General features: G+C 40.7%; 1 protein-coding gene across 1 annotated transcript in view; it reads right to left on the minus strand.

The window, feature by feature from the left end:
• Positions 1-1,130: 1,130 nt before the first annotated feature.
• oca2 (oculocutaneous albinism II) overlaps positions 1,131-27,103 on the minus strand; it is a 47,424-nt gene continuing 21,451 nt past the window's right edge. Inside the window, exons 15-23 of the mRNA XM_085773687.1 lie at positions 25,637-25,784; positions 24,166-24,223; positions 23,876-23,984; positions 18,058-18,185; positions 17,392-17,451; positions 16,511-16,615; positions 13,944-14,037; positions 13,166-13,259; positions 1,131-2,198 (exon numbers count right to left, since the gene is read on the minus strand). Coding sequence (XP_085629813.1) covers positions 2,111-2,198; positions 13,166-13,259; positions 13,944-14,037; positions 16,511-16,615; positions 17,392-17,451; positions 18,058-18,185; positions 23,876-23,984; positions 24,166-24,223; positions 25,637-25,784 — 884 coding nt within the window. The 3' untranslated portion in view covers positions 1,131-2,110. The remainder of the gene's footprint in view (positions 2,199-13,165; positions 13,260-13,943; positions 14,038-16,510; positions 16,616-17,391; positions 17,452-18,057; positions 18,186-23,875; positions 23,985-24,165; positions 24,224-25,636; positions 25,785-27,103) is intronic.

Here is a 27,103-nt window from a genome sequence, read left to right on the forward strand (position 1 = left end):
GGCAGCTTCCGCTGCACTGCCATGACAGTCCTTGAAGTGCAAAGGCTTTGGACAGGTCACCTGTCTATCACAGAGAGACACATAGAGGCAGTCACACACCAACGGGCGCTTTAAAGCAACAAATTGACTGAGACAGCGCTAACAGCACCACCACCCTGCCTGACTCTGGTTATGCTGCACGTAATGTCTCATTGGCAGAGAGTAAAGTACCTGTAAGCTAGTCAGGGATAACCAGCACTGGATTCATAGATGCCCTGACAATCAGGATAATAAAAATGAGACTATATTTTCTATGCCTGTGTCTCATAGTGTCCCCTTTTCTATCCTCTTCAATCATAATCACTAAATCGATAAATCAATTGTGAAATTGTCAATTTTCAATTGTCCCTTCCCCAGTGTTATTCAGTCTGACCAGGGGTTGGACAGAGTTGAAAGAGGGTTTACCCTGGCTTATGTCAGCTGCCAAGAAAGTGTCTCAAGAAAGTTTAGGCTTAGCCCAAACAATGGTGTTCAGTCACACAATTTGAAGCCATCAAGATTCAGCACAAGTGGAGGAAACTTTACATCATAGTACAGTACTAGTTGTACCAGGACAATAAAATGGCAGGAGTGAAGCTGAAGCTGCTCAGAGTAAAAAGAAAGTTTAGTCCTTTCAGTCTCAACCCACTTGGGAAGTCTGTGTAACTGTGTCACATTAATTTGTTGAAGCCCTATTATGCTGACTCTCCTGTGCCCTGTTCTCTGCGTACCTCTTGTTGCTGCAGCTGCTTCAGTGGATCCTTCATCCCCACCTCTGAGAGATGACGTCTGGAAAACTCTTGTCCCTTGACAACTTCAGTCAAATGTTGAAACATTTATTGAATCTGAACTTAAGCGAACTGAAATGGTGAATCTCATAAAAGGGGTAACCCTGTCTCTTACATCTTGTAACTATCTTATTGAGCACAATATTCATGTGGGAGATGTCTGGCCTGTCAAACAAATACTCCAGCTATAATGTTGGGATATGAGTCAGAGACAATTTTAAAATTAGTGTGAAAATCAACTTCTTAATATGGGTTAAGCTCCAAAACACTGGCTACTACATAGTCTCTCTGATAAAGAATGACATCAACAAACTGAGCCAAATTCAGAAACATCACAAACTTTATTAACGTTTATTTGTGTCTGAAAGCTTCAACCTTCAAACACAGATGACGTCCAAGGTTGTTGGGCCGTGCCATAAATACAGGTGACAGTTTAAACTGGACAAGTTACAAAGTTGTTGTCCATGTCATGTGAGAGTATTTACATAATCAAACTTCCTCTACATTACATTTTCACTAAATCATTACATTGACGCTGGATCACTGTGTACACAGTACAATAGATAGTATACAATATTTAGATAACAGTCTACACCTGTTTTATTCAATTTGTGATTAAAAAAATCTGTAATCTGTACATTTCAAATTTAATTGAGGCTGCTTTTGTTTTTCAGATCAGTTACAGACCACTGAGATTTGGGAATCCGACAAAGAAATATGAGATATAAACTGTTATAAAATCCCTTTCACTGGGTCTTGTGGTTCCTTTAAGTTTTGTAAACCATGGGTGAAACGTTCAGATCAGTGTTCTAAGAGTCTCTAAAGGCAAAAGGAATATTACATGTCTAGAGAAATGATGGAAAATGCTCTTTGTAAACACATCATGTGGATTTGAAAAAAGAACACCAGAGATGACTGGTCTGGAATCACTTACACCAGTTTTACCCTTTGAGGCAGTAGCACCATGTACAGCATTGTGGAGTGGGGACATTTTGTCAGTAAAGACACATTTTTGGTCAAAGCTCCTGTAACTTGGATCCCTGATGGTCTGCCATTTATTCAAAGACACTTTTCCATACTTTGAAAATATAGTAAGGCTACAGTGCTTCAGATGTTGCCTGTAATCTGATCTAGTGATCAGGCTACAATGTTACAGTGAGCAGAAACTCTACATGCTTGGAGGACTGGTCACATGCATAAGTGTGCACATACACACACACACACACACACACACACACACACACACACACTCTCTCACACACTCACACACTCACACAGTCTCTTTGGCTCTGCACAGGTGTGGATTACATGTTCCATCCAAGACCGATGTGGGTGGCCAGCAGGTAGCACATGGCGATCATACACGTCATTATCATCATGGGGAATCCTAACCTGTGAGAGGAGCAAGAACAACAGAGTGATGTCATGAATGATCTTTAAAGTCTTGCTGAGAAAGCTCTCTAAAATAAAACTACAAAATCAGTAATAATGGGACACAAACAGTGATAAGTCTACACTGACCCACTGCACCATCGTGCCACCCCCACTGTTATTTTTCTCATGTTCCTGTTTGGAGAGATTGTTAATGACTCTGCAGAGTGGGACAGCACTCTGTGATGAATCAATCAGCTGTCTGCATGGAGCTGGGCTGACATTTATCAACAGTCTTTTATGCCTTTATCTTTTTCAGTCATTGGTTTTCTGGTTTGTGGTCAATAGACCAGAGGTGACATGTGGGAAATAAATGGTGTCTTTATGATGCATATCTCTATAGACTACAATTTCACATCTGAAAAAGTTATTGCAAAAGGTCAGTTAAAATCATTCTTCTTGGATCTTCTTGTTCTTGAATTAATTATGTTGGTCTTTCCCTGATATCTTCTGATCGTTGGTGATCCACACCACAGTCAAAGTCTTTCTACGTGCAAATTTTCTTAGCCAGTAAAACTGAGGTCTATTCTGATCCCTGATCCCCACAGGGTTACTCTCTTTTCACTCAGCCCACTGCACAGGGAGGTCAGAGCTGCACAACCCTGATGGAGCTGCTACAAATTCAGTTGTCTTGCTCCGGGACACCTCAGCCTTCTTCCTGTTCACTCTCTGCTGCTCAGAGACAAACCCACCAAGATGTTAAAACAGGCATTTGCCAAATGAAATCACATCATGTCTGTAGAAGGTATAAAGCCCCCAAGTGCATGAAGTAATGAGTACAAAGTTGGGCACCTGCGACAGGGTGGAGTGTGGGAGGCTTTTAGGAATCTACCTTCAGCAGTGTTCACTGACATCAAAGTAGCAATTACCATGTAAATTTCCTAGTTTTCATTCCTGAGTCAGCATCATCAATTTCAAATGTGTAATTAGACGGCTCCAGAGCTGCAGATGGTTTGTTATTTGGATGTGTACCATGTCCTATATGGACACATGGCTGCTCTGAGGGCCAGAGATCTATTTGCCCCCAGTCTGTGACACAGATCTGTTTTACAGGACAAAAACAGAGACAAGAAAATTGATGTAGACATAGATGCCAGCAATCCATCTCCATCAAAGCAGCAAAGGATTAATTAAAGCTATACCCCTACTGAAAAATTAAGAGAACCCATATCATTAAAATATCATTTAGAGCAGATGTTGCCTACTAGTGTAATGGCTCTGTGTGAGATGTGAAGCTGGAGTCAATGAGAGACTCCATAAATAAGTCAGCACCAAACCAAAACAGAAAACACCTACAGTGCTGCCATACCACACTGATGATGATTCACTTCACTGTCTATGAGCCTCCTATTGAGATGAATGGAAAATGATAACAGCCAGTTATTTCTACTGCATAGCCGATTATTATGATGATGAAGCATGATTATAATAAAGATTATAATAGAGTAGGCATAATGGGCTGTTTGTCTGTCCACTGCCAGCGACCAACAGATACACAAACTACATACTCCATTTGGTTGAACTGTGGTTTCACCAGCAGACATACTGTAGCTCTTGGTTTGTTCAGTGGGACACATTCATTAGGCTGATGTGTATTTTCATTGCAATAACCATCCTAACACACACAATTCACAAAGAGTCTCACAGATCATTATGTGAAATTGGAAGGTGCAACTGTGCAAGCTTGGTTTTTATGGAAGTGTGGAAGATTAAAAGTCTATTCTTATTTTTTGTGTTGTCTGTTTACCTGGGCAGGTTTCTCCCTCACAGTATTTTGCCTGAGCATTGAATTCACACAGAAGTTCAGTGTTTAATGGCCAGTGAGTCATAGATGCCCTTTGCCTTTGATACTTGCCCATGTAAACTTGCATGTGAATATTTCAGGGGGTTAAATCTGTTGTTTATCTGATTTGTTGGTATTTATTAACATTATTATGTGTGAACAGTGCTGATCACAAAATAGGAAAAACAAGAAAAATAGGCAACTTCAGGTCCAGTGGCTGCCACACAACCATGATATGTGGGCTATACGCCAACTTTTCTTGTGATGATTGGATGATTGTTAACTGTGTTCAACCCCTTTTATTGTTGAACCATTATTATTCAAAGTTGATTGTTGTTACTGTAGCCATCAGACAATTTTGGTTGGTGCTTACTGTACATGCACCATGTTAAGTGTAAACGAAGCATGACAGACAAAATGTTTGTACAAACTTGTGAGGATCCCAAGAGAATGTAAATTAACTACCAATACCAAACTTCACAGATGACTGATCAGTGGTGAGAGGAAATGGTTGTGAAATCTTCAACTTTGACTAATACAGAATCCCTAATGGGTCTGATTAAGACTACTATTTAACATTACAGTAGATCCTTATTGGATATTTTTGACACCAGATCAACATTTAGTGCTTGGATGATTTAATATTTCTCTGAAAAAAGCACTAAATGCAGTGCTCTGACTACTAATCACCATTATCCTTTGTACTGCATAATAGGCAAGAACTGTCTAATCAAACATCAATACCAGAAATGAAAAACATCTGCACAGAAATGAGGCTTTAGTAAATGCTCTGCCACACACAAATCCTCAGGAATACAGGAAATGGTCTGAACTCAAAGACAATAGGACTGAACTTTTGAAAAGAGCTATTCATGAGCCTTTTGTGCTTCCTTATAGAGAGGGATGGAAAAGTTAGCAGTTCTTGACCTATTTCATACACTTTCTATTATGGAAGGTTTTCTGAATCAGTAGCCCCTTTTAGCATATGACCTTTCACAGTGTTCCAGTCACTGAATCCTCTGCACCAAAGGGGCTCAGAAAGGTCCAGAGGACCTTAAGTTAAATCCTAAATGGTTTATGTGTGTGAACACTGTCTGATAGTTGGGTGTCAGTGTATTACTCTCCATTGCTACACCGATTTCTTCATTCAGATGAATAAAATTATGCAGTCACCATTAAATATGCATGCGGAAATGTCAAATTAGTTGTTGCACTCAGGATTAATGAGGCTAGTCAAGCACTTTAGTTCATTAATTATGATTTCAGTATGGTGTGGTGGCCCATTTAAATAGTAACAGAGTTAAAGTTCTTCAGTGGCCAATGGGCTCTTTGCACAGCTCCACTACTTCCTGAACTTAATGCTGCTCCTTCATTTCCTGTCTTACATTATTGGACAAACTGATTAATCCAGGTGTGTCTGACCATTGTGACTCCTCAGACACACCTGGATTAATCAGTTTGTCCAATAATCTAAGACAGGAAATGAAGGAGCAGCATTAAGTTCAGAAAGTAGTGGAGCTGTGCAAAGAGCCCATTGAACTGAGGTCAAAGTGTTTTTTGTTTTTCGGTCAGTCTGGTCCCCTTAATGTACATCACACACTGAGAACATTAAAACAGTTGCCCAAACAGCCAGACCAGATGGGGGCTGGCTGTTTAAAAGACATGGAAGAAACAACAAAGAGCACAGAAAACAATACATACAGTAGCCTACACCCCATTTCCAAATAAACACACTTTGAATGGGCCCATGCTGCTGTTCTACCTGTTTTTTAATCTGACTACCCAGTAGCCCTGAATGTGGTACACAGTCCCATTTAGAGCACTCATTATCTGGATTTGGTAATCTTGATAAGTTTGTATCTGGATCAGATTGATCCAATCCAACATTGCTTTGAACAGTTAGGATAGTAGTAAAATGAATTACGTGATCCCTGATAGCGAAAAACAAAAAAAGGGATTCCAAATCCAAATATCCATATCCAGAAATTCCAGATTACACCTTTTGAACAACTGGGCCCTTCTAAAGTCTATGAGTTTTTAAATGATATTTTGGGTGGGTGGCTAAAGTAATATCTGTGGTTGTTACAAGCTCAAGACATTCTTGCTCTTCACTACAACATAAAATGTCAGTAAATACAATTGTGATTTAGCCATTTACTTCTGCCAGTTGTATTTAGGCTTAAAAAATTATCATCAGGTTGGCATTTTGTTGAGGGAACAACAGTGATCCAAACTTCCTTGTTGGCCTAAAGAAATTTGACACCACTCTGGCATTCTCACCACAAAGCGTCCACCAGTGCTCAGCATTACCCTCTGTTCAAGTCCTACCTCAAAGACAGACAACAGTTCATCGACATTACCAACTCTCTCTGTGATCAACCATCATTGATGTTGTGCTCAACTTCCCCTGTTCATCTTCCCATCAGTTACATCATGACGGGCACAAGTGTAATGTCTGATATGATAATTTATGGTCCCAATCCCAACTACATGATCTAACTCACAGTCTCTGAGTAAACACCTTGAGAAACATTTCCCATGCTTATTAACACTCTAGACACCTCACTTAGCTGTAAATGCACTGGCTCACTGCACCACAGGGGACTGGTTTGTTGAGTACTAACTGTTTCCCAAGCCTAGTTACTGTTGCTACTGTATGTCTTATGATTTCCTTCCTTGCACAGGACACATATGGTTTACAATCAGTCTGTGGCAAATTTACCATTCAAACAATTTTCATTGTTTTTGAAATAACAAGTCCTTCATTTCAGAGACAGGCTACAGTATACACAAAGGAAGCTTTTCATTTTGAGCCTGTATACACACTGTTGGCTTTGCCATTTTGTCAAGCTGTACAAATGTATCATACAAACTATCATACCTTACATAGTGGACTCATAGTATCCCACAATACATAGTCAAAAGTAGTCTACACTTGATCAACTGCTCTAGCTGCTTCAGCTACATCAGTTTCAGGCTTATTATTGAACCTTTTTGCTAAGCGGTGACTGCAAAGAAAACATCAGACCATAGACCCACACCACTCACCCTCAGGCTAAAGAATAAACGCTATAAAACACTCCAGAGCCTGATGGTAATGCAGCATTCAGCTGTGGAGATAGAAGGTCACAACTGCTCAGTGATGAGTATATTGATCTGCACTGAGGGATTTCTGAGCTTATATTAACTATTTCTGCCCATGTCATATACAGTATATTCAGTACATAATGGCCATCAAATTGTAGCTACTCTAAATACATAATGATATGTAAAAATGAAACATGAAATATGGTCAAGGCTTTTTAAAAACCTCATATCATGAGACCACGGTGACTGTAAAATGGATGTCTAATTAAAATGGATGGAGTGAGAAAGGTCTAAAGTGTTATGGTCAGACAAGCTGAGGTCACCTCTACACAAGTGAATGCATTTATGCTGAGCACTACACATCTCCCCATCACAGATACAACACAAAGGGACAGAGGACACATAAAAAAGTTGCCACGTTACAGCATAGACAGCGAACACGGTTCACCTTGTCAAAAAATTCCCATCCTGTCCTGTGATCTCACACACGGATTTAATTGCATACGATGAGACCTCTTTGAAAGTCCTGATGCAATCACAGAGACGGCCTTTAGATAAACCCCGGGGACACTTGTCTCTGAGACAGGATAGCACTGCTCCCCGCCTGACTCGTGCTATCCAATAAGGAGTATGAGTTGCAAAATGCTAAAACGTGTGTTTGTCTTTGGCCACAGAGTGGTACTGAATTTATTATATACCTGTACAACAATTATGTAGGAGTGGTAGCTTTGTGTAAGCTTTTGTCCCTGGTTACAGTGCATAGAGGATTTCTTGCAGAGGACAATATCACACCTGTTGTCTTTAGTGCAGGAGACCATTGTTCAGAGCGCAAGCCTCCTTAGCAGATGGAGAGAGCTGCATGAATGGGAATATTAATTCTGTTATGTGGAGCGACAAAAGGAGGCAGCACGGGGTGAGAGACTGAATAATGGTCTCCTACTTTAAAATCAGCTTCTATTTAACCATGTGTATGTATGTATGTAGGTGTGTGTGTGTGTGTGTGTGTGTGTGTGTGTGTGTGTGTGTGTGTGTGTGTGTGTGTGTGTGTGTGTGTGTGTGTGTGTGTGTGTGTGTGTGTGTGTGATCATGACAAAAAGTGGTCCTGAAGACAACTGGACAATATGGAGAATACAGTCATTAAACCCAAGAGACTAATACGCAGCGGGGTTTTTTTTCAGAATGACGGCTTTTACTTCTAATACTTTGAGAACATTTTACTGATAGTTTCATAAAAGAGTTGATGTACAATGTACAATTTTCAATCTGAAGATTTAGTTGGGTAATCAATGGCCCTGCCTCTGGCTGTGCTACCCCAGGCTAAACTCTGTCCAATCTCAGGATTGCTTGCAGAGGGTCACTGTAGTCTTGCAGCTTGAATTAGTTCTGTGCATTTATTATAACGCAAAGGTTACCTCTCTGTTCTAATTTAATATCATAGCTCAGACTGAGCCGCTGCTCCTTCATGCTAAAAACAGGTCATTCTGGTTAGGATGTCAAACAGGTGCCTTATCTAGCCGGTTAGACTCAAAACTATTTGGAAGATGAGATACACCTCATCTGAGAACGCTTCAGGGTCTCCAGGAGGAGCTGGAGAGGATGTCTGGATGACATATAACTAGAAGATGGATGGATGGATGGATGGATGGATGGATGGATGGATGGATGGATGGATGGATGGATGGATGGATGGATGGATGGATGGATGGATGGATGGATGGATGGATGGATGGATGTTAAGTAACTTTCATTAATATACCATTATGTTTAATGTGTTGAGGGGTATTTTATTGTTTTTAGCTCCTAAACCTGTAGCTTTTTATATTGGAAGTGTTCATATTATATTACCTTTTCCACCACCGGTCAAACACCTCCGTGAGAATTTCTAACAAGGTACTAAACTGGAACAGAGGCTATTTGGTACAGCACTAGCAATGACTCATACCCTGATAAGTTGGACTATACAGTACATATAGAGGAAGTGCTTTTGCCATGCTCCCCAGGTTAATGGTTTGAGGAGCGGAGGCTGCTCAGGGCCTAGGGGCACTGAAAGGAGCAACAGGGACCATACCAACTAATTGCTGAGCCATGCAGGGCCTCTCATATTGCTTTGTGATGGTCTATGAAAAGGGTATTCATATCCCTGCGGGCTCATCTGGGCCATGAATTTAACCACCTGATACAGCACTAGTCAGGCCCAGCTGCCTGGAGTCACGGACAGACGTGTCTCCCCCTTACCTGTCACTCTGAACAGCTGTGACCCTTGCCACAGACAGCCAATTACAGCCAGCGCTTCAGCCGAGAGTAATGTCTCTTTCCAATAGCTGTAAACACAGCGACTGTGTGAGAGAAGCAGGGCTGACAGTCTGAATCTGTTCTTATTTATTTATTTTAGTGAAACTCTGTCCAGACAGACGATCCTGAGTCCGTCCAGACTAATACCACATTTGTCAGCATCTTTGAAGTGTCATAAATGTCAATGATGTAATAGGTGGAGAATGTGGTCAAAGCAGATTGAGAGGCTGCCAAGAAACCAACAATGAATACATAATTATGAAATGTATTTTCTTTCACCACAATCTAACTCCCCAGAGCCACCAGAAAACCAATATGTAATATAACTTAAGACATATTAATGTTATATGTTATTAATATATCTTTTTATTGACCGATAGAAGATTGCATCCTCCAGAGATCGAACACAAAGCTACAGCCTTATTGTATCTTCCAACAGTAAACTAGAATCTTGTGACTAAAATGAACACGACTGTAATTAATGCAATAGTGGAAACACTCATCACAGGCTCCAGGCACACATCATTTGCTGATGAGTTGCATCAGCTGACGTTCTTGGTAACACTTTATTTGACGCCTATCTCTATAACGCATTATAACCATACTTATAATGAGTTATAATGCAGTTATAGCACTGTTATAACTATAGTTATAAACACTCATGATTATTGTTATAAAGCATTATGATCATTTATAACAATAATCATAACACACTATAAAGCATTTTATCATGACTTATAAAGTCAGGTGTTATAATACATTATAATTGTTAGTAACTCGCCGACAATGCTCACATCGATAATACATTATAAATATAGTTACAATGTGTTATAAACATGTATAACTATCATTATAAACACTCGTAAGACTTTATAACAATAAGCATAACACATCATAGAGCATGGTATAATGGCTTATACTGTAAGGTCAAGAATTACAATAGAGTTATAATGCTCTATACACATGAGTGTTCATAATGATAGTTATACATGTTTAAAAGTCAGTTATAACAGTGCTATAACTGCATTATAACTCATTATAAGTATGGTTATAATGCGTTATAGAGATAGGTGTCAAATAAAGTGTTACCAAAATGTTTTCTGGCCACCTTGACTTTCACCATGTGATGCTCACATGTATATTTTGGTGATAGAAATTCACATGGCATTGACACAACCACAGATTCTGCGTTATGTAAAGAGCACAATCCCAAAAGCAATGGTCTCACTCTGCCTCTATTCATCAGCACACACAGTACACTTAGTGGTCCCATGAATCAAATGGCATGCTATTTCAAAGTGATTGCACATTAAGCCTAATCAGACCCATATTCATCCTTCTTTCAACATCACTGACCACTTCCACTTCCTGACAAGCAAATTGCAAAGTATGTCTTGCTATTACGTTACCAGCATCAAAGTTATTAGTGAGCAGGTGGCAACTTGGGAGGCGGCAGCCTAATTACCATCCTGCTTGAGATATAATAGCATTTTTAGCAGTTCACTTTATTTATTAACATCAGAGGGTTCTCAAACCAAGCTCTCCAAGAGTCTCTCATTCAGTATCACTTCAGTCACATGTTTGTTGATGCTTTTTATGACTTGTTGTATCAGACTTCTTGTATGTGGACTACTGTATGAGCACATATTGCTACAGTTTGAGTGCCTCCATAGACCCCGACCTTACAGTATCACTGCAGAGGACACCAACTAGAATAACTGCCCAGTCCAGGTGATTCATGTCTGCCACCTTGTTTCCTGTTGGTATTTTTCTGACAGAAAGGTACACTGCCATATATATCTGAAGCAAGGTCAGGTAGAAACCCTTAAAAACCTGGTTCTGCTTAGACAAACACACTGATGTGCCAGCGCCCATAATTTCAGTGCTGCCCCTCAACAGGCACACCAACCTCTGCCAGATAACACAAGCACTTGCACAAACACATTTCAATGAACAGAGCTCATATTTATCAAGCAAACCACCTACATTTGCTTTCAGAAAAGGACAGGACTACGTCTGGGAGAGTGTCATGACACAGCTTGACAAAACTCTAAACAGAAACTATGATAACATGTTGTAATCCTGACAGTTTGAAATGTTTAACAGTGGTAATAATCTGCTTTTTTAAAAACATGTCTTACTGTATAAATTGGCAACGTACCAGGTTATGTACATGCAAAATTAATCTCATCAAGTCTCATGTTGATATTTACAAATATGGCATTTATACTGTTGGTAAATATTGGCAAGCCATTCACATGGCCTAAAAATAAATGCTGCCTATGTGTAAATGAAAATAGTAGGTAATTTGACTCAGCTGTGTGAAATTATCCTTTCAGCCTCGTCCAACCACTACTTTGTTTCACACTCAGTAATGGTGCCAATCGTTCACACAATGCACGTGCTCACACAGTCAAGATAAAAACTGTGTTGCTGGCTGCAGTCTTATCTTCTCTTCCACTTCACTTGAATTTTGCGTATCAAGTATCAAATAATGCATCTGCAGACAAATGCACACAGACCATATTCAAAAATGTGCCTTAAAGCAGAAGTAAGTGGTCCGGTCGTTTTCGCTAATGCTGCGTTCCAGGCAGGCTTTTGAAATCGTAAATTACAGCTTCAAGTCACAACTTACGACTTTGTAGCGTTCCAGGCAACCCACTCGTGTTTTTCCGACCTGTTTTACCTGTGAAAGTCACTATAACGGCCACTCGTAACTTCCGACCGGTGAACTCGTACCAGATCGAACTGGTACGACTTCACGGTCGGAAAAATACGAGTTTCCTTGAACGCACCATAACAGTCCTCGCCGCTACGTCGCCACATTCACGGCGTTCCTTGGCTGCACACACAGCCCTGCATGCCGTTCTCTCTCCTCATTGGATAAAAACTGTAGGATACGATAAATGTTTTCTCTTCGGCTCAGAGCAGAGCAGAGTGACTGACAGACCCGTGTTTCAGACCAAACACTCTATGTAAGTGATTGCTGTCGGAAGATATAACTATTTAAGACTTATATTAACACAAATATATCACTTACTTCTGCTTTAACTACAGTAAGTCATTAGGACTTGTGTAACTTTGTGATGTCAAAACAAAACTGTCACTCTTTATTATTCTATATTTTATCAGCTCTCTCATAAAACAGTCATCCAATTGGAGGAGAGATTCAGAGCCTCCTATGTTTTCTTATTGGCTCACTGGCCTGTTATTACTAGAGCTCCAGAGACAAGACTGAGAAAGGAGATCATTACAAAAAATAGAACCATGTCCTATTATGGATCAACACTTTATGCAACAGTTATGATCGTTGAGGCTCATTAACATAATCAAAGGCCAAGCTAAGATTATTTCCTAAGGGAAGGAGATTTAATACTGAGTTAGGCTTTATCCCTTATCCCAAATTTATGACCAATACGTGACCTCTGGACACATATTTTGGTCAGTCCTGAGATTTGATACTCTGACCCACTTGATAATAAAAACCCTAAACAGTGAGACTTGCGGCTTCTTTTTTTTCATAAATGTTCTGAGGCAACATAGTTCACATTGTTGGCATCTTCTATTGTGACATATGACAGGCATTAATGTGTAAGTAACCACTTCAGGCAGAACAGGATCCACAGTAATGCAAAAATCATTACCCAAAGAGATAAACAAAAAATAAAGACTCTGAGAGCCAGATTATGAAGAATGGTGTGTTTATGACCTATTTCTAACTGTGGACTGTCGTGTTTGGTGCCGTTGGGAGAGAGAGTCGACTCACCTGAAGAATTCCATAAAGGAAAAGCCATATCCATGTTGCTCAGCAATTCCTGCACACACGACGTTGGCTGATGCTCCTATCAATGTGCCGTTTCCTACACAGACAGGAAAACAACATTAAGTGAAAACCCCATTGAAAATCAGAAGGAGTTGATTCATCTATGTGTCATCCATCAGAATTTTCTCTGTATTTTCAGTTTTGATCCCATATAAAGTTTTTACTATTTTCCATCTATTGTAGACAACATTTTGACAGTGTGTGTCTCCATCCTGCCGCTCAATGCAGCTCACATCTCAAAAGGTGTCAGTGTGGAGATGGAGCTGGCCAGTGGCAACATAATACTGCAGATCGATAACAGCCTGTCACAGCGCAGTTGATTAAACTGAAACAGTATGACAGCTCTCTCCGTCTGCCTCTTTGTGTCCTTCCCACCCAAACAGAGCACACTGCGCTGATGGGCCGGCTGCTGGGGTGTGGTAGAGCCTGAATGAGGCGAGTTTTAAAGGGCCTTGGGCTGCTCTAACAAAAAGCACAGCCTGGCCTCCCCAGGGAGTGACACAGCTGTGCAAAGTGTGGTTGTCACTTAGAGCATATGATGTCTCCTTCTGGCAGAGGCCATTGATAAAAACCCACAGCTCAAACAGGGATAAACTATAAAGTCAGTGGTATTTTTCTGGTGGATTTTCAGATGTTTACCCTCAAACCAAATATTCTCAGCCAGGTCTTATCTTCACTCCATAGTTTATATTACATGAACAGGGTAAAGTGAGAGGCTTACCACCAAGGCAGGCTCCCATAGCCAAGGCAAAGATGAGAGGTTTTACTGGCAGGTTCACATCTGCATCCTGACTCAAGTTGATGAGAACTGGAATCTGTGGGTGCAGAGACACGTTTTTAGTTTGGTAATTCTCCCAACAGAAAGTTTGTGTTTGTCATGCTGTTTCAAAATAATTTGAAGAAAGAAGCCTTTTTAATTCATTTTGTTTTTGTCTGTTAAACAGGAGGAGTAGTCATAAACTTTCCAATCCAAGCAACACACCAAATACATATACATAAACACAGACGCTCCATCTGTGCTGTGGTATGTGAGGGTACAGTAGGTGATGAGCCAGACTAGATGCCACCATGATGACAGAACAGTATGGAGCTCTTTACATTTGGAAAATGCAACTGATGGGAAAAGCAAACTCGTTTATTTTACAAGGATTACGAAGGGAAAAAGCGACATTTAAAAAAGCCCACATTTTGGGAAGTGCACTTGCTGCTCCAGAAAACAGCAGGCATGGCCTGGTCCAAAGCAAACTAAACTAACAAAATGTAATGTGTGTAGGCTATGTGTCAGTTGTTATATGGATTCATTAAACAAAATATAGCATATTGATTAGTGAGCTAGGAAGGTGCTGGTAGGTGGATTATCCACTTTTTGACAGTCAGGCCTCTGTTTTCAGTTTATATGCTAAGCTAAACCAACAATTGCTAGCTTTAGCTCAGTATGATGTAGGCTATGAACATGAGTTATAAATCCTCTTGCCTAACTCTTGTCAAATCCACAATGTCCAACTATTCATTTGCAAATGAAAGCAAATCTAAATTGTTTCATGCACAGATTATTTTGCCTGACCAGAATGAGGAAAACAAATCTTTTCTCAGTCTATTGTAAGAATCAGGACGGAGCCTCTTATCAGTTGTGCACTGAATTGCGAGCCTCTGTGGTTTGAAGTCCTCTCTCCTGCAGGTAGAACAACAGTAGGAGACAAAACCGCCAGAGGGAAGGACATCTTCAAAACCTCTGGATACAGTGGAGAGCTGTCGAGTCAGCGTCTCATTCTGTCAGTGACATAACATCTTTTCTTTTTCTCTGTAGTTTTAATTGACTAGACTGGCAGGGAACCGGTAAAACATTGATCTCTAGGCAATCTATTTATTTTCACTCAAACAGACAGCTGGCAACAAAGGAGCAGAAATATATTAATAAATATAAATAGAGGAGGATAGAGAAAGATTCAGAGGGGTGTTACTCAGCTGTGTTTTCTTTGCTCTTCGAACATGAAACTAACAAAACTCAAAAATCAGAATAGGACACTTGACTTGGTTGCCTAATGTAACAAATCAGGTTTAATGTGTCGTTTTTTAAGTCTGTTCTCAACTAGTTAGTCTATTTTCGTTAATTTAGTGTCTGCACACACGGTCAATCACAAGTGACCCTAGTTCAGTGTTTATCTCCAGCCTGGTGGATGTGCAGCTGCTTCACTCCCATCAGCAGTAACTATAGCAACCAAGGCTACAGCAGGGCCCTTATCAATAGCATTAAAGGGACATGAGGAGTTTTGGAAAAAGTGTGTTTTCAGACTACATTTATGAGTCTCCGCGCGCACCATGAATTTCTTGAACCGGCACAAGACAGACTCATGTTTTCATTCATCAAGAATTAAAACATGTAATAATAATAAAATAAAATAAAATGTTGTTTCTTTGATATTCAATAAATGATTCTGTTTACCATTGAGGACAATGAAAAAAAATAAGCAGTTTTAATTGTTGAAATGACCAGAAGGCTGACCAAGGGTGACCAAACCCCTGTAGGGGGGTCTGGGGGCATCCCCCCCAGAGAAAAAATATGATTTTAACACATAAATTAAGCGATCTGGTGTACTCTGAGAAGAACATGAAGTGAACATTTGTTTCAGATAAAAAAAAGCACATTGAGTGCACTGACTGAGGTTCCTATCATTGTAAGGTAACAAGGCAAGAATGGCTGGAGTGTATGAAACTTAAAGTGAACTCAGAACTGGTCTTGTGGGGAGCAAAAACAAATCTCATATTTTAAATCTGGACCAGCCATTCAAGGGCCCGTTTGCCCTGCTATGGGGGGGGGGGGGGGTGATATGTCCGTGCAGAGGTGAACCGTGGACATGCACGAAAAAAACTGACTGACTGACGTAGAAGAATATGCACATTTGAGTAAAAAAGGTCAGGACTATTATAAAATACGTCAACATATTTCAGGCGCCAGTTTATAGAATAATTGTTGTGAGTAAAGGTGTAAAATTGTCTCTGCTGTCAAGTCCACATTATCCGGACCGTCACTGAAGCCTGTACCTCTTGCATATTTAGAAAATCTATATGCTGTGAGAGATTTCTTAGAGCTATTAAACCTTTAACCTGGAGCAAAGGCCTTTTTGCATGAACTGGTCAGATCATATTTTCAGCTAAAAACAACAGTGGCTAAGTGAAAGTTGATTAAGTAATAAGTATAGATGGTCCATCTAAGTTTAAATCACTTTGGATGAGTGCTCTAGTGAGTGTGTGTGTGTGTGTGTGTGGGGGGGGGGGGGTGCCTCTCACCATTGTGGCAGTGAAGGGAATGTTGTCAATGAGCGAAGACGCCAGAGCCGAGATCCACATCACCAGAATAATGGCTATGGCCAAGCGCTGGTCCTCTGGCACCGCCTGTGAAGAGAGATAATAAGAGCGACAGATAAGTGCGACTCTCATCGTCACTCAGATGAACGTTCCCCCTCCTCAGCCCATCACTCATTCAAGTCAAACGCACCAATTATGTGCAGTCTTTGACACAGAGTCTCCTGTTGACGAGCAGCTGGGAGCTGAGAGGATGAAGCTGTTTGAATGTGTGACATGAGCACAGGTTGTGCCGGTGTTTTTGAGGTTTATCTCAACTGTGCCACAGAACAGTGAAGCCAGTTCTCCACATGTAGCACGTTGCTGTCTGAACCCTCTTGATATGTATACAGTACATGGCCAGATTAATGCAGACAATGTCTACTCCTTTGATCTTGGCTCTTCTTGTATCAAGAGAAAGGCCATGGACTTCTGCCCAGCAAGTTGTCCACTGGCAACGCTGAGTGGCTCAGAAACCATGCATAGCACACCAGCTGTCATGTGTGATTATTAGACGTATACAGGCCAACGGTCTAAACACAAGCTGACATACCTATTACTGATGCAATTCTCTACTACAACACGCCATGCTTTCATGATGCACACAGGCTGGAATATGGCTGAGGAATTAACTCAGACTCCTCTCGACTCGACTGTTGACAGGAATTAGATGTAAACAAAATGATTGAATTCGTGGGTATGCCGAACAAAAGGATCAATATGCATGGAATGCAATATCATGTCACCTGTGCCCAATTATCAATTATGCCTGTTGCACGGAGCTCTGAGAGATGATTGTTAAGCTTGAGAACCAAAGGAGAACTCACTTTTATGAGCAGTGCTGTCTGTTCCCCAATATAGTCGATAAGCTGCAGCTGGGCTAAAGCCTGAAAAATGAAGAGGAGAAGATTAATAAGAAGGAAAAAAAAATATGAAGAGAATTACTTACAGGTGGGATAAACCAAGAGAAGAAGAGCTATTTGGTTCTTGTTTAGCAGCTATTAAAAAGACAGAGATGAATCTATTTTTGTTACCATTATTGACAGAGGAGAGAAAAATATTCACATCCTGGTGGACACTCCTTATGGGTCCACTTTATGACACTTTACAGTGTTAAATGGGTTTAACAAACTGTGTTGCCAGGGCAGACATCAAAAACAGCAAAGATGTTTTTGTGCTGACATCACGCTTTCTTTTTCTTCCTTTCACTCAGGGTTCATGTGTAAAGAAATAGGTTGTTACTTTTCAGATTGTAAGTTCACTGACAGACAGAATTTCTGTCACTGTCCAGTGTATTATTATTGTTTTCATGTTTTGTGAGTCTGTTTGTCAGAATGGAGCCCAGCAGCTAACCCTACGTCTACCACGTTCTGTTCACTTTTTATTTGTTAACATTACAATGTGTTGACATCAGTTTTCTTTTTTTTTTAACTTTCCCTTTCAAAAAACATGAGCTTGTCAAATGACAACAGTATGGGCTGTATGTTAAATACCTCCATCAAAACAAAGAGGCCAGCAAAGAACAGTAACGTGGCCCACTCCACCCGGTGCAGGATGATCTCGAAATCCTGGATGTCAGCCAGAACCAAAAGCCACAGTGCACCCAGGATAGCAATCCAACCTGAAAGGCAACAGGAAGACTTTACTGTATCTGACATCTGTGTTTTTGGATTAGAAACATGCTCACATCATGGCCTCATCCACACTGAGCCCAAAGTAGCACATTTTCATAGATTTTTAACAAAGGGGACTTCACATGGGACACTTGGAGACTTTTCAGTTGTTAAGACCTCCCACCTCCTCTCTGTTCATTTCACTTATCAGAGAAAGAATGGCAACCTTTATTACACATAGTATAACTGTGTCTGTGCATCATTTCAGCTAATTGGCTAAATATAAATAAATGGTCAAATGTCATCTCAAATAATGTGTAAAAATGAAAAATTGATGCAGGTGAATATGATGAAAACATAGTAACTGACTGCTTAGTGAGTAAAACGATCATGGGAAAAGGAATATTCAGAGGAATACTGTCACCAAAATGTTGATGTTCTGGTCTAAAGGACAAAAGTTGGCACTGGCCTGCTGATATTTACAATTAGAGAGTGTTTTTGAAAAAGAGAACAATGTGCATCCACTTGGAGAAAATTTGATTAAACAGGTGAGCACCGGTAATTGCCTTGGCTGAAGCCTTTGGGGAATAATCTCACAACTGATGGGAATTAGGGACGAGCAATGGGTGAACACAAAAAGAGAGTGACAGAGGCTGGAGACAGAAAGACTGATAAGAAACAGCAGACTCTTACAGTTTCACCACATGTTGTCATGTTCACAGCCTGCTGAGTTGTTCTCGCTCAGAGTTAGAGCTTGACATTTGTGTTTTTAACAAGAGGCCAGGATCTGTAACAATGACTAGAATTTGTCTGTACTGAAATATTTATGGACAAATGGAAAACAGAAACAGTGAGAAATGTAACAAAATATTGACAGGGAATTTGTAAAGGTCATCCATATCCGTTTCATTAAGTGCTTAAATTTGTTAACAATGTACTGAGACTGAAGCAACACTGTAGTCTTTTAATTGTTTTTATGACCTGCAAGACAAAACTAAAAGACGTCATAGAGCAGGAAGAGCTTGTAGTGCTCATAGTGATTTTTCAAAATTGTTAGAAACAGAGAGAAAATGTCACTGAGTCATTGCCTGTAGCATTATTATATCCTCTGACACTACTATATTGATGTCAATACCACAGCTCTGCTTGTTGATACTAGAGTTAAGAACTAAATGGGCTAGTGGTTTTCATTTTTGTTGTGGTTTTTATACTGCAGTATTTTATGGTAAATTGGGGGAAATTAAAGACTTTTTTTCATACAGTACTTTCTTGGTTGGATGATAATGACAGTGTTTTGTTCCTGGTTAATTAGTAGAGTCACTATATTATCCCTTACTAAATTTGCACATTCAGCTCTGCTTTGTCTTTGTTTATATTTAGCCAGTATGTGAATCCATTGATACTTATTTTTCTCATCTCTAATAATAATGTGCTTGAGAACAGAACTATGTTCAATCTGTACTGAGATGGTAGAGTTGCCAGAGGAGTGGATACGATCTGAATGTGTGGGTAAATCTTTTGTGCTTTACTGTATATATGGAAAGATAATCCCATGTATGTGGATATAAATTCTCACAAAAATAAATTCCAGGTGGGAGATGCCTTGAAATTCTCCATCATCCGAAACTAAGAATGTATTTTGTCTGCTATTGACTCTTTATATTGTCCGAGTGGAATGATTATTCTGGGTGACTTTAACAGCCATTGGCTAGAGCGCTCATCCCTCTCTGATCGAAAACCTATTTGGCAGTATAAACGTAACTCAACTCATAAGCAAGCCGACCAGAGTTGATTACAGACTTAGTCTTTGTTAGATTGGATTCTTGTCTCCCAGCCTGACAGAATTACTAAGTGTGTGCCTGTTGTTTCAGTGCCTTTTCTATTATTTTCTGTGTTTGGAAGAGTGTGTTCTACAAAGAGTCATCAAAAGAGTACAATGAAAAATATGAACACTTTGTTAAAATTTTAACTAAGATAAATTGGGACAGCTTCTACTGTATAACCTCTGTTGAAAATGCCTGGAGTTTCTTTAATATTGAATCTGTAACTGTTAAAACAATTAGCCGTTTACAGTATAATGAACATTTAGTAACTTCATTAATTGTTAGAGTTTACAGGAGAGTTCAGACAAAAGTGCTGCAACCAAGAGTCGGTCAATAGAGCTATAGAGAGCACCGGACTCCCACCATGAAGAGTCGAGTTTCGTTTGAGAGTGTGCCACTTCTGCCAGAGATAAAGCAGATGTGCTGTGGCTCTTTGTGGGTAAAATGTCTCGCTGTCATTCCTATGTCCTACCATCTGATGCCAATTTCAGAAATTATACCCACTGCTCAGCTTAGTATGTCTTTAGTGCAGTTTTTATTTCTCTGCTGATGGTAGTTAGACAAGTTTGTCCATGTGTGACAAAATATACTCTGCAAATAAATTTTGCTTTACTTTGGCACTCAGGAGCTTGAATGGTGGATTATCTCTAAATGTATGGCTATGATATGTCCTTTGTCAGATTGTCTTGCACTTTATTATAGTTTTTTGGCTATTTAAGATGTTCTTCTCTCCTTTCACACTGTAAATTAACCCGATGAAGGTCTGAGGACCTAAGTAATTGTTTCTAATGAATCCAAATCACAAGTGAAGACAGTGTGTGGGAGTTTATTCTGATTCACTTTGCTCATCCCTGAACATCTTTGAGTGTGTTTATAGGTCTCCCCTTTCATACTTTTACAGGTAGGAAGTGGTAAAATACTGAGGCAGTGACCCAGAATAAACAATCTGAGAAACATTACAGTACAAAGCAAAGGTCTATGATTCATTCAAGCAGCAGAAGACAAATACACATTTTTATCCTCTCTACAATGATATTCCCTGAAGCTGCCTTATGAATAGTACCAGAAATAGGCAGTAGATAACAGACCTCAAGAGCTCTCCAATTAAAAAGAGCTTTTAGGCAGGTCTGAACTGTTTATGACAGACTCATCAAACGTTAGACAACAGTGGAGACAGGAGTGTCTGAACCAAGTTATTTAAGGTAAACAGAACAAAGTAAGTGAACACAAGGCTAAAGCTATAAGATGACGAAAGTTCTACTCTCTGGTTGAATATCCTAAGCATTCAGATCTTTCAGGAATCCGTACCTTAAAGTACAATTCCAGGCAAATTCAACCTGGGGCTATAGTTTCCTAATATTTTAGGTCTAAACGAATGAATCTGAAGATTTTCTTTTGCAATTGCTCCTGTTATACAGTAGTTCTGTCTGTCCCCACATCGCCACAGCAGCGTATAATGGGAGCAGACTGATCTTACGCTGTTTAGGCTGTTTACATCCCACAAAACCAAATTTTTTCCACAAACAGCGTCAGATGGCTATTCAAACATACACCGAGGTGTTTGTTTACTTCAAGAACGCCAACATGTTGGGGCGGTGCGTGGCGCAGTGGGTAGAGCGGCCGCCCCATGTAGAGGCTACAGTCCTCGCCGCAGGCGTCCCCGGTTCGAATCCCGCGTTGGGCAGACCTTTCCTGCGTGTCATTCCCCCTCTCTCTGCCTCCCCATTTCCTGTCTATCTCTACTGTCATCACTATCAAATAAAGGCAAAAAAAGCCGAAAAATATACTTTAAAAAAAAAAGAACGCCAACATGTTTGTAAACAGAGCTGTAATACAAAGTCTTGCAAAGTCTCGTGCAAGAGTCGAGTTGAGCATGTTTATAGGTAAAAACAATATCCAGACTTTCTTAATGCTACAAAGACGTTGTGGCTGTGACACACATGCGAGACTTCGCAAGACTTTGTATTACAGCTCCATTGACAAGCATGTCTGCTTCCTTAAAGTAAACAAATCCCTCTGAGCATGTTTGAAGCCATTTGACACTGTGGGGGGAAAAATAATGCGGTTTTGAGGGATGTAAACAGCCTAAACAGTGTAAGATCAGTCCGCTCCCATTCATTGCTGCTGTGGCGATGCGGGGACAGACAGAACTACTGCAAAGTAGGAGCAATTAAAAAGAAGATGTTCAGATTCCTTCTTTAAGATCTAAAATATTAGGAAACTATAGCCCCAGGTTGAATTTGCCTGGAATTGTCCTTTAAGGACTTTATAAATAGTTAATGCAGACGTAAACTTTCAAATGTAAATCAATTAATATCTCTAAAACCCCTCACATTCTCATTCACAATCTACATTGGGTTTTTTTTTAGAGATTTTCAGTGGGTTTCACTGCATTAATGTCCTGCCATCTGCTTAGATAACCGATAAGGCATCATCCAACCCACACTTGTAACTCACACAGACACATTATAGGGATCAAATGGCCAGGTAATACTCAGGCTGAAATTAAATATTGCCCTGTGAAGTTAATGACATTTCAATGAGGTTCCAGTTTTTAAACAGCTGTGAATGAACAGACTCTAACTGTGACCTGCATGCATTAATGAGAGCCATGTTTGGACAGGCACCTATCCCTCCGCAGAGACGGCAAACACGCTGCTGTGGGGTCATTCCCATTTAATAAATGTCACAGAGAGGTAACCTGAGCAGCACCTGTAATTAACTGAGCGTGTTCAGTGACTGTGTGGTCTCAGCAGTGAGCGGAGAGATGACAGAGTGTTTATGAAGACAGCTATCTTCATTTTGGGATAGTGTTAGCACTAATGAGTCGCTGTTAAGGTCGTCCACCGAGCACTTATCAGAGACGTCACAGTCAGACAGACAAGGTATAAGCCTGAACTTAAATCACATGTCCTGATTTTCTAATATGCATGATATGTAAGCAACCTTTATAATGCTGATTTTAGTGAGAATACTTATGGTGTATGAAGCATCTTTTATATTGCCTTCCTTGAAATATTTTGACAACAGCAGACATGTACATGTACATGACATACAGATGGACCAAATACTACAGACATTGCAACAATCATCTTCTATGTTGCCCACTATGGAATATTCTCCATGTGAGACACGAAATATACACTATTCTGGTCACTTGGTTGCATCAGAAAAACACAGTGAACACATTATTGATATATTATCGACTATAGTTCTCATGTTAGCCTACAGTTTGTAACGTATGCAAACTACCTTTTGAAAATACACAAGCCTGTTTCTTCAGACTTCTCTCTGAAGCCACGCCTCCAGAGCACAGGAACACAAAATGCTTGTTCTGTACTGCCAAAACACTGCTGCAACGGTCTCGTTTAATTTAGCAAGCTAGCATAAGCTCTGGCTCTGGCGTCGTCTTTTATGTGTAGCAACTTGTTAAAGTGCACGAAGAGGGGTACACGCAGATGGGGGAGGGAGGGGGATTAACTAAGAGCTAATAATATCCGTCTGCCTTTTGTATGTGGACTGATGGTGTACATTTTAGAGGTTTGTGTGTCTGTAGCTTTGTCCATCTTTGCCAGTGTTTTTTTTTAAATTAGGATTTGGCTCAACCATTGTATCAAAGGGTCTTTTGTAGTTTTACCAGAGCATTATTCATCAACAGGTCTGAAACTGCATTGGATGAATAGATATAATGTGATGGGTCTAAATGCAGCCCAGTATCCATGTAATTTCTTGGCTGCATTTGCATGTCAGCCCATTATTTGGGCTCATTTCAAATGCAAAGAAAGAGGAAACTGTGTTTCATGATTACATGACAGAACCTATAACCACTCAGTGAGGCCTGTAAAGACACACATTGATGAGAGTGTGGTGCTTACCGAGCTCGAGATGAATGCTGGGAACAAAGGAGTTGAGAAAGAACATGAAGATCACCACGGCAAGGACGGACGCACACTTCACCAAGAGGACCTTGTCAGTTATTCTGTGCTGTGAACGGAAAAAAAAAATCTTTTTGAATAGGGAGAAATCTGATTTAATCATGCAACAGGCGGTATTTGTCTAACGTGAACTTTCAAATACTAGGCCAACTTCATTACTGAGATAGCATCAATGCACCACGGTCACAGTGCGTGAGGAGTATGTCTGGGGTGAAGTATGAAGGCTTTACCTTTTTTTGCAGTTCCTGAATGTTTTGCTCCCAGTTCTTATCCTCCTGAGAAATTTGCCTGTTTGGACACAGCGACATTTCAGTCTTATATTCATTCAATTTCTTTGATTGTTCATGAAAAAAACTGTCATCACTTTTGCAGCTTGTAAGTGTTTGTTAAAGGGACAATGAGGAGTTTTGGAAAAGCGAAGCGTTTTCACACTACATTTATGAGCCTCTGCGCGCACCGTAAAATTATTTTGACCGGCGCAAGACAGACTCATGTTTTCATTCATCAATAATTAAAGTCAGAGGTTCAAAGAGGTTCACATACCACCGTAGTTCCGACCATAAACGGCGATTCAGCTACGTTATTCTCATGACTCGTTGCGAAACTGAAAGTAAAGAAACGCTGGTCGGCTCGACCAGCATCTCCGCCGCCACTAATAGTAACAAAATAACGATAGAGACAGAATGATATATTTATCGAAAATGGGCCCATTAACAAGTGTGGGTAGCGGAGATTCATCTAGCCTGGCTCTCGCCAGACCCTTGTAGTTCCGCAAAGCTACGCCAGAGGCGCTACGCTTCACACAAGGGTCTGGACTCGAGGCCAATGCAAACTTCTTCCCCGGACTTTCTGAGGTGTGACGTAGCGCTGAAGCGACTGTTTGAGTCAAACAACAATGGCGGCTCGCAGTGAGTGGCTGAAGTAGCACGTCATTCAAGATAACGGACAAGTGGTTTATACAATCACATACAAGATTTTTTTTACAAGGCCCCGCCTTCTGAAATGAATCGCCTATGGAGCAGTCCCAGACCCTTGTGTGGAGCTCAGCGTAGCTTTGCGGAACTACAAGGGTCTGGCGAGAGTCAGGCTAAGATTCATCCACATTAACGTGAGACTTTTTTATAACCGATTAGAAACTCCTCGTTGTCCCTTTAAATCCTGGCCTCAGTGCCTCAGTTCAGCTGTTTGTGAACACATTCTGACTATTTTTGTGTGTGTGTTTGTTGTGTCATTAGCACATCTGTATTTTTCCACTGCTATATAATTGGATTCACAAATTGTGCTATAATTGCTGAGCCAATCCAAAGACCAGCTTTTATAATGGCACAACTGCTGTACAGAAACTATTCTTGGATTTCTGTGTTTTTCCTTGATTATTTTTGACCCCCCCAAAAAAGCAAACAAGCAAAATTGCCAAGGGTATTTGTGTGCTAAGAACAATGGATTCATTTAAAAAGAACAATGTTTGCACAAATACGCATCAGATTTGTGATCAGATGTCCATTAAAAAATATAATCATTGTCTTATTCTGAGAATGTGCACCACAAGGGTGAAGAACCTTAAACAACAATGAGGGGGGGTTGGAGTGTGAAAATAACAGAAAAGTTAACAGCAGAGGAAACTTGTTTCAGTGAGAGGTGATAAAAGCTTTCTCAGAGATGACAGTTATATTTTCTGTTTTCCAGTGATGTTCTCTTAACCTTTGGAAGGTTTTCATCATCTTGCGGAGCAGACTTTCCAGGTTGAGGACCTTTTGCATCAGGAGGCATTTCACAGCTGTCTCCTCTCGGCTGGCGGGGTTAATGCGCTGAGCCGTCTGCCTCCAAACCAGGATCTCATGCTTGAGTTCTGGAGGAACGGGACACACAGAGCAGGAGAGAAAGCCATCTGTTTTGTTAACGGACCTTATAGTCATTGTGGTGACATGCTCCACAGCATTACATACAGTATCATGATCATAGAGGGGGATTCGCTTGGTAATAACCCCTGTAGCTGAGACTGACTGTGAGGATATTAAGATGTTTGCGGTCAATATGCTGTGAGCCCCCATAGAGGGACTAATGCAGCCAGGCGATGAGCAGACTGACCAGCTCAGGAACAGGCAATGCTGAAGCAGAGATACAGCCTGAGGGAGCTGGACGCCTGTGTAGATATCATAGGTGCCATCCTTTTTTTTCAGGAAGGTTGCTAGGTGACCTTAATAGGATCTAACTGGCACAGGAAAAAAACATTCCTGTAAGCGAATCTGCACAATTACCAATCGTAGCAGGGGCTTTGAGCTGATTTAGCTGCATGATCCCCCCGCTAGGCCAGGCTGGCGGGAGGAGCGGAAACTCCACAGGGTGGGATTTTCAGATGAGCTACCGGGACAACATTGAACGGTCACCACGGTGATCGGCAGTGGCTTCCTTCAATCCGCCTGGAGCTCAGTGTGACAACACAGCTCCCAACAGTCAGCCTTCCTCGTGCCTTAAACGGGAGCAGCACGATGGTGATGATGAGGGACCGAGGTGGTCTCTATTTTAATGATCCCCTGCTGAGGTTCTCCCAGAGGGGGGGGGGGGGGGCGCTGTGGTAGTGGAAGTAAACACTGATAAGAAGAGGAAGAATTCTGGAAGAATTGTTTACAACTTCACACAGGTATCCCAGTGTATTAGTCTGGCTATTATCTACATCCCCAGGGTCTTATATGCAAAGATGGCCGTGCCACTAGATTCAGGGATGGAGAATTGAATGCAACCTATTCTTTTTATTCTTAAAATGACCTTACTCTCAATTACTCTACTTTCTAATAATTATCTTTCTTTCTTGTTAATGGATAATCAAGTGTTCTTGGATCTCTTTAACATCAAATTTAAGGACTTTCCAAGTACTTTCCAGGCACAATACCCTCAAATACAAGGGTCTAACACAGCCAGCGGGGGGGCCCAGACCCGGCTCAGGGTTTGTAAAGAGACGGACCGCTACGGTAAAAAACCTAATGGATTTTTTGGCGGCCCACTGATGCAGCAGGATTTCTCCTGGTGCTCCTGAAGGCCAGTCCGACTATGACAGATGGGCCACTGTCAATGTGCCTATGTGTGTGTGTGTGGGGGGGGGGGGCTGAGAGAATCAATGTGCTGCATATAGCTCTACAATGATATAAGATTTTACCCATTTGAAATAGT

Source organism: Trachurus japonicus, chromosome 4, assembly GCF_045865225.1.
Source record: "Trachurus japonicus isolate A0001 chromosome 4, Traja_1.0".
In the NCBI taxonomy this organism is placed as follows: Eukaryota; Metazoa; Chordata; class Actinopteri; order Carangiformes; family Carangidae; genus Trachurus; species Trachurus japonicus.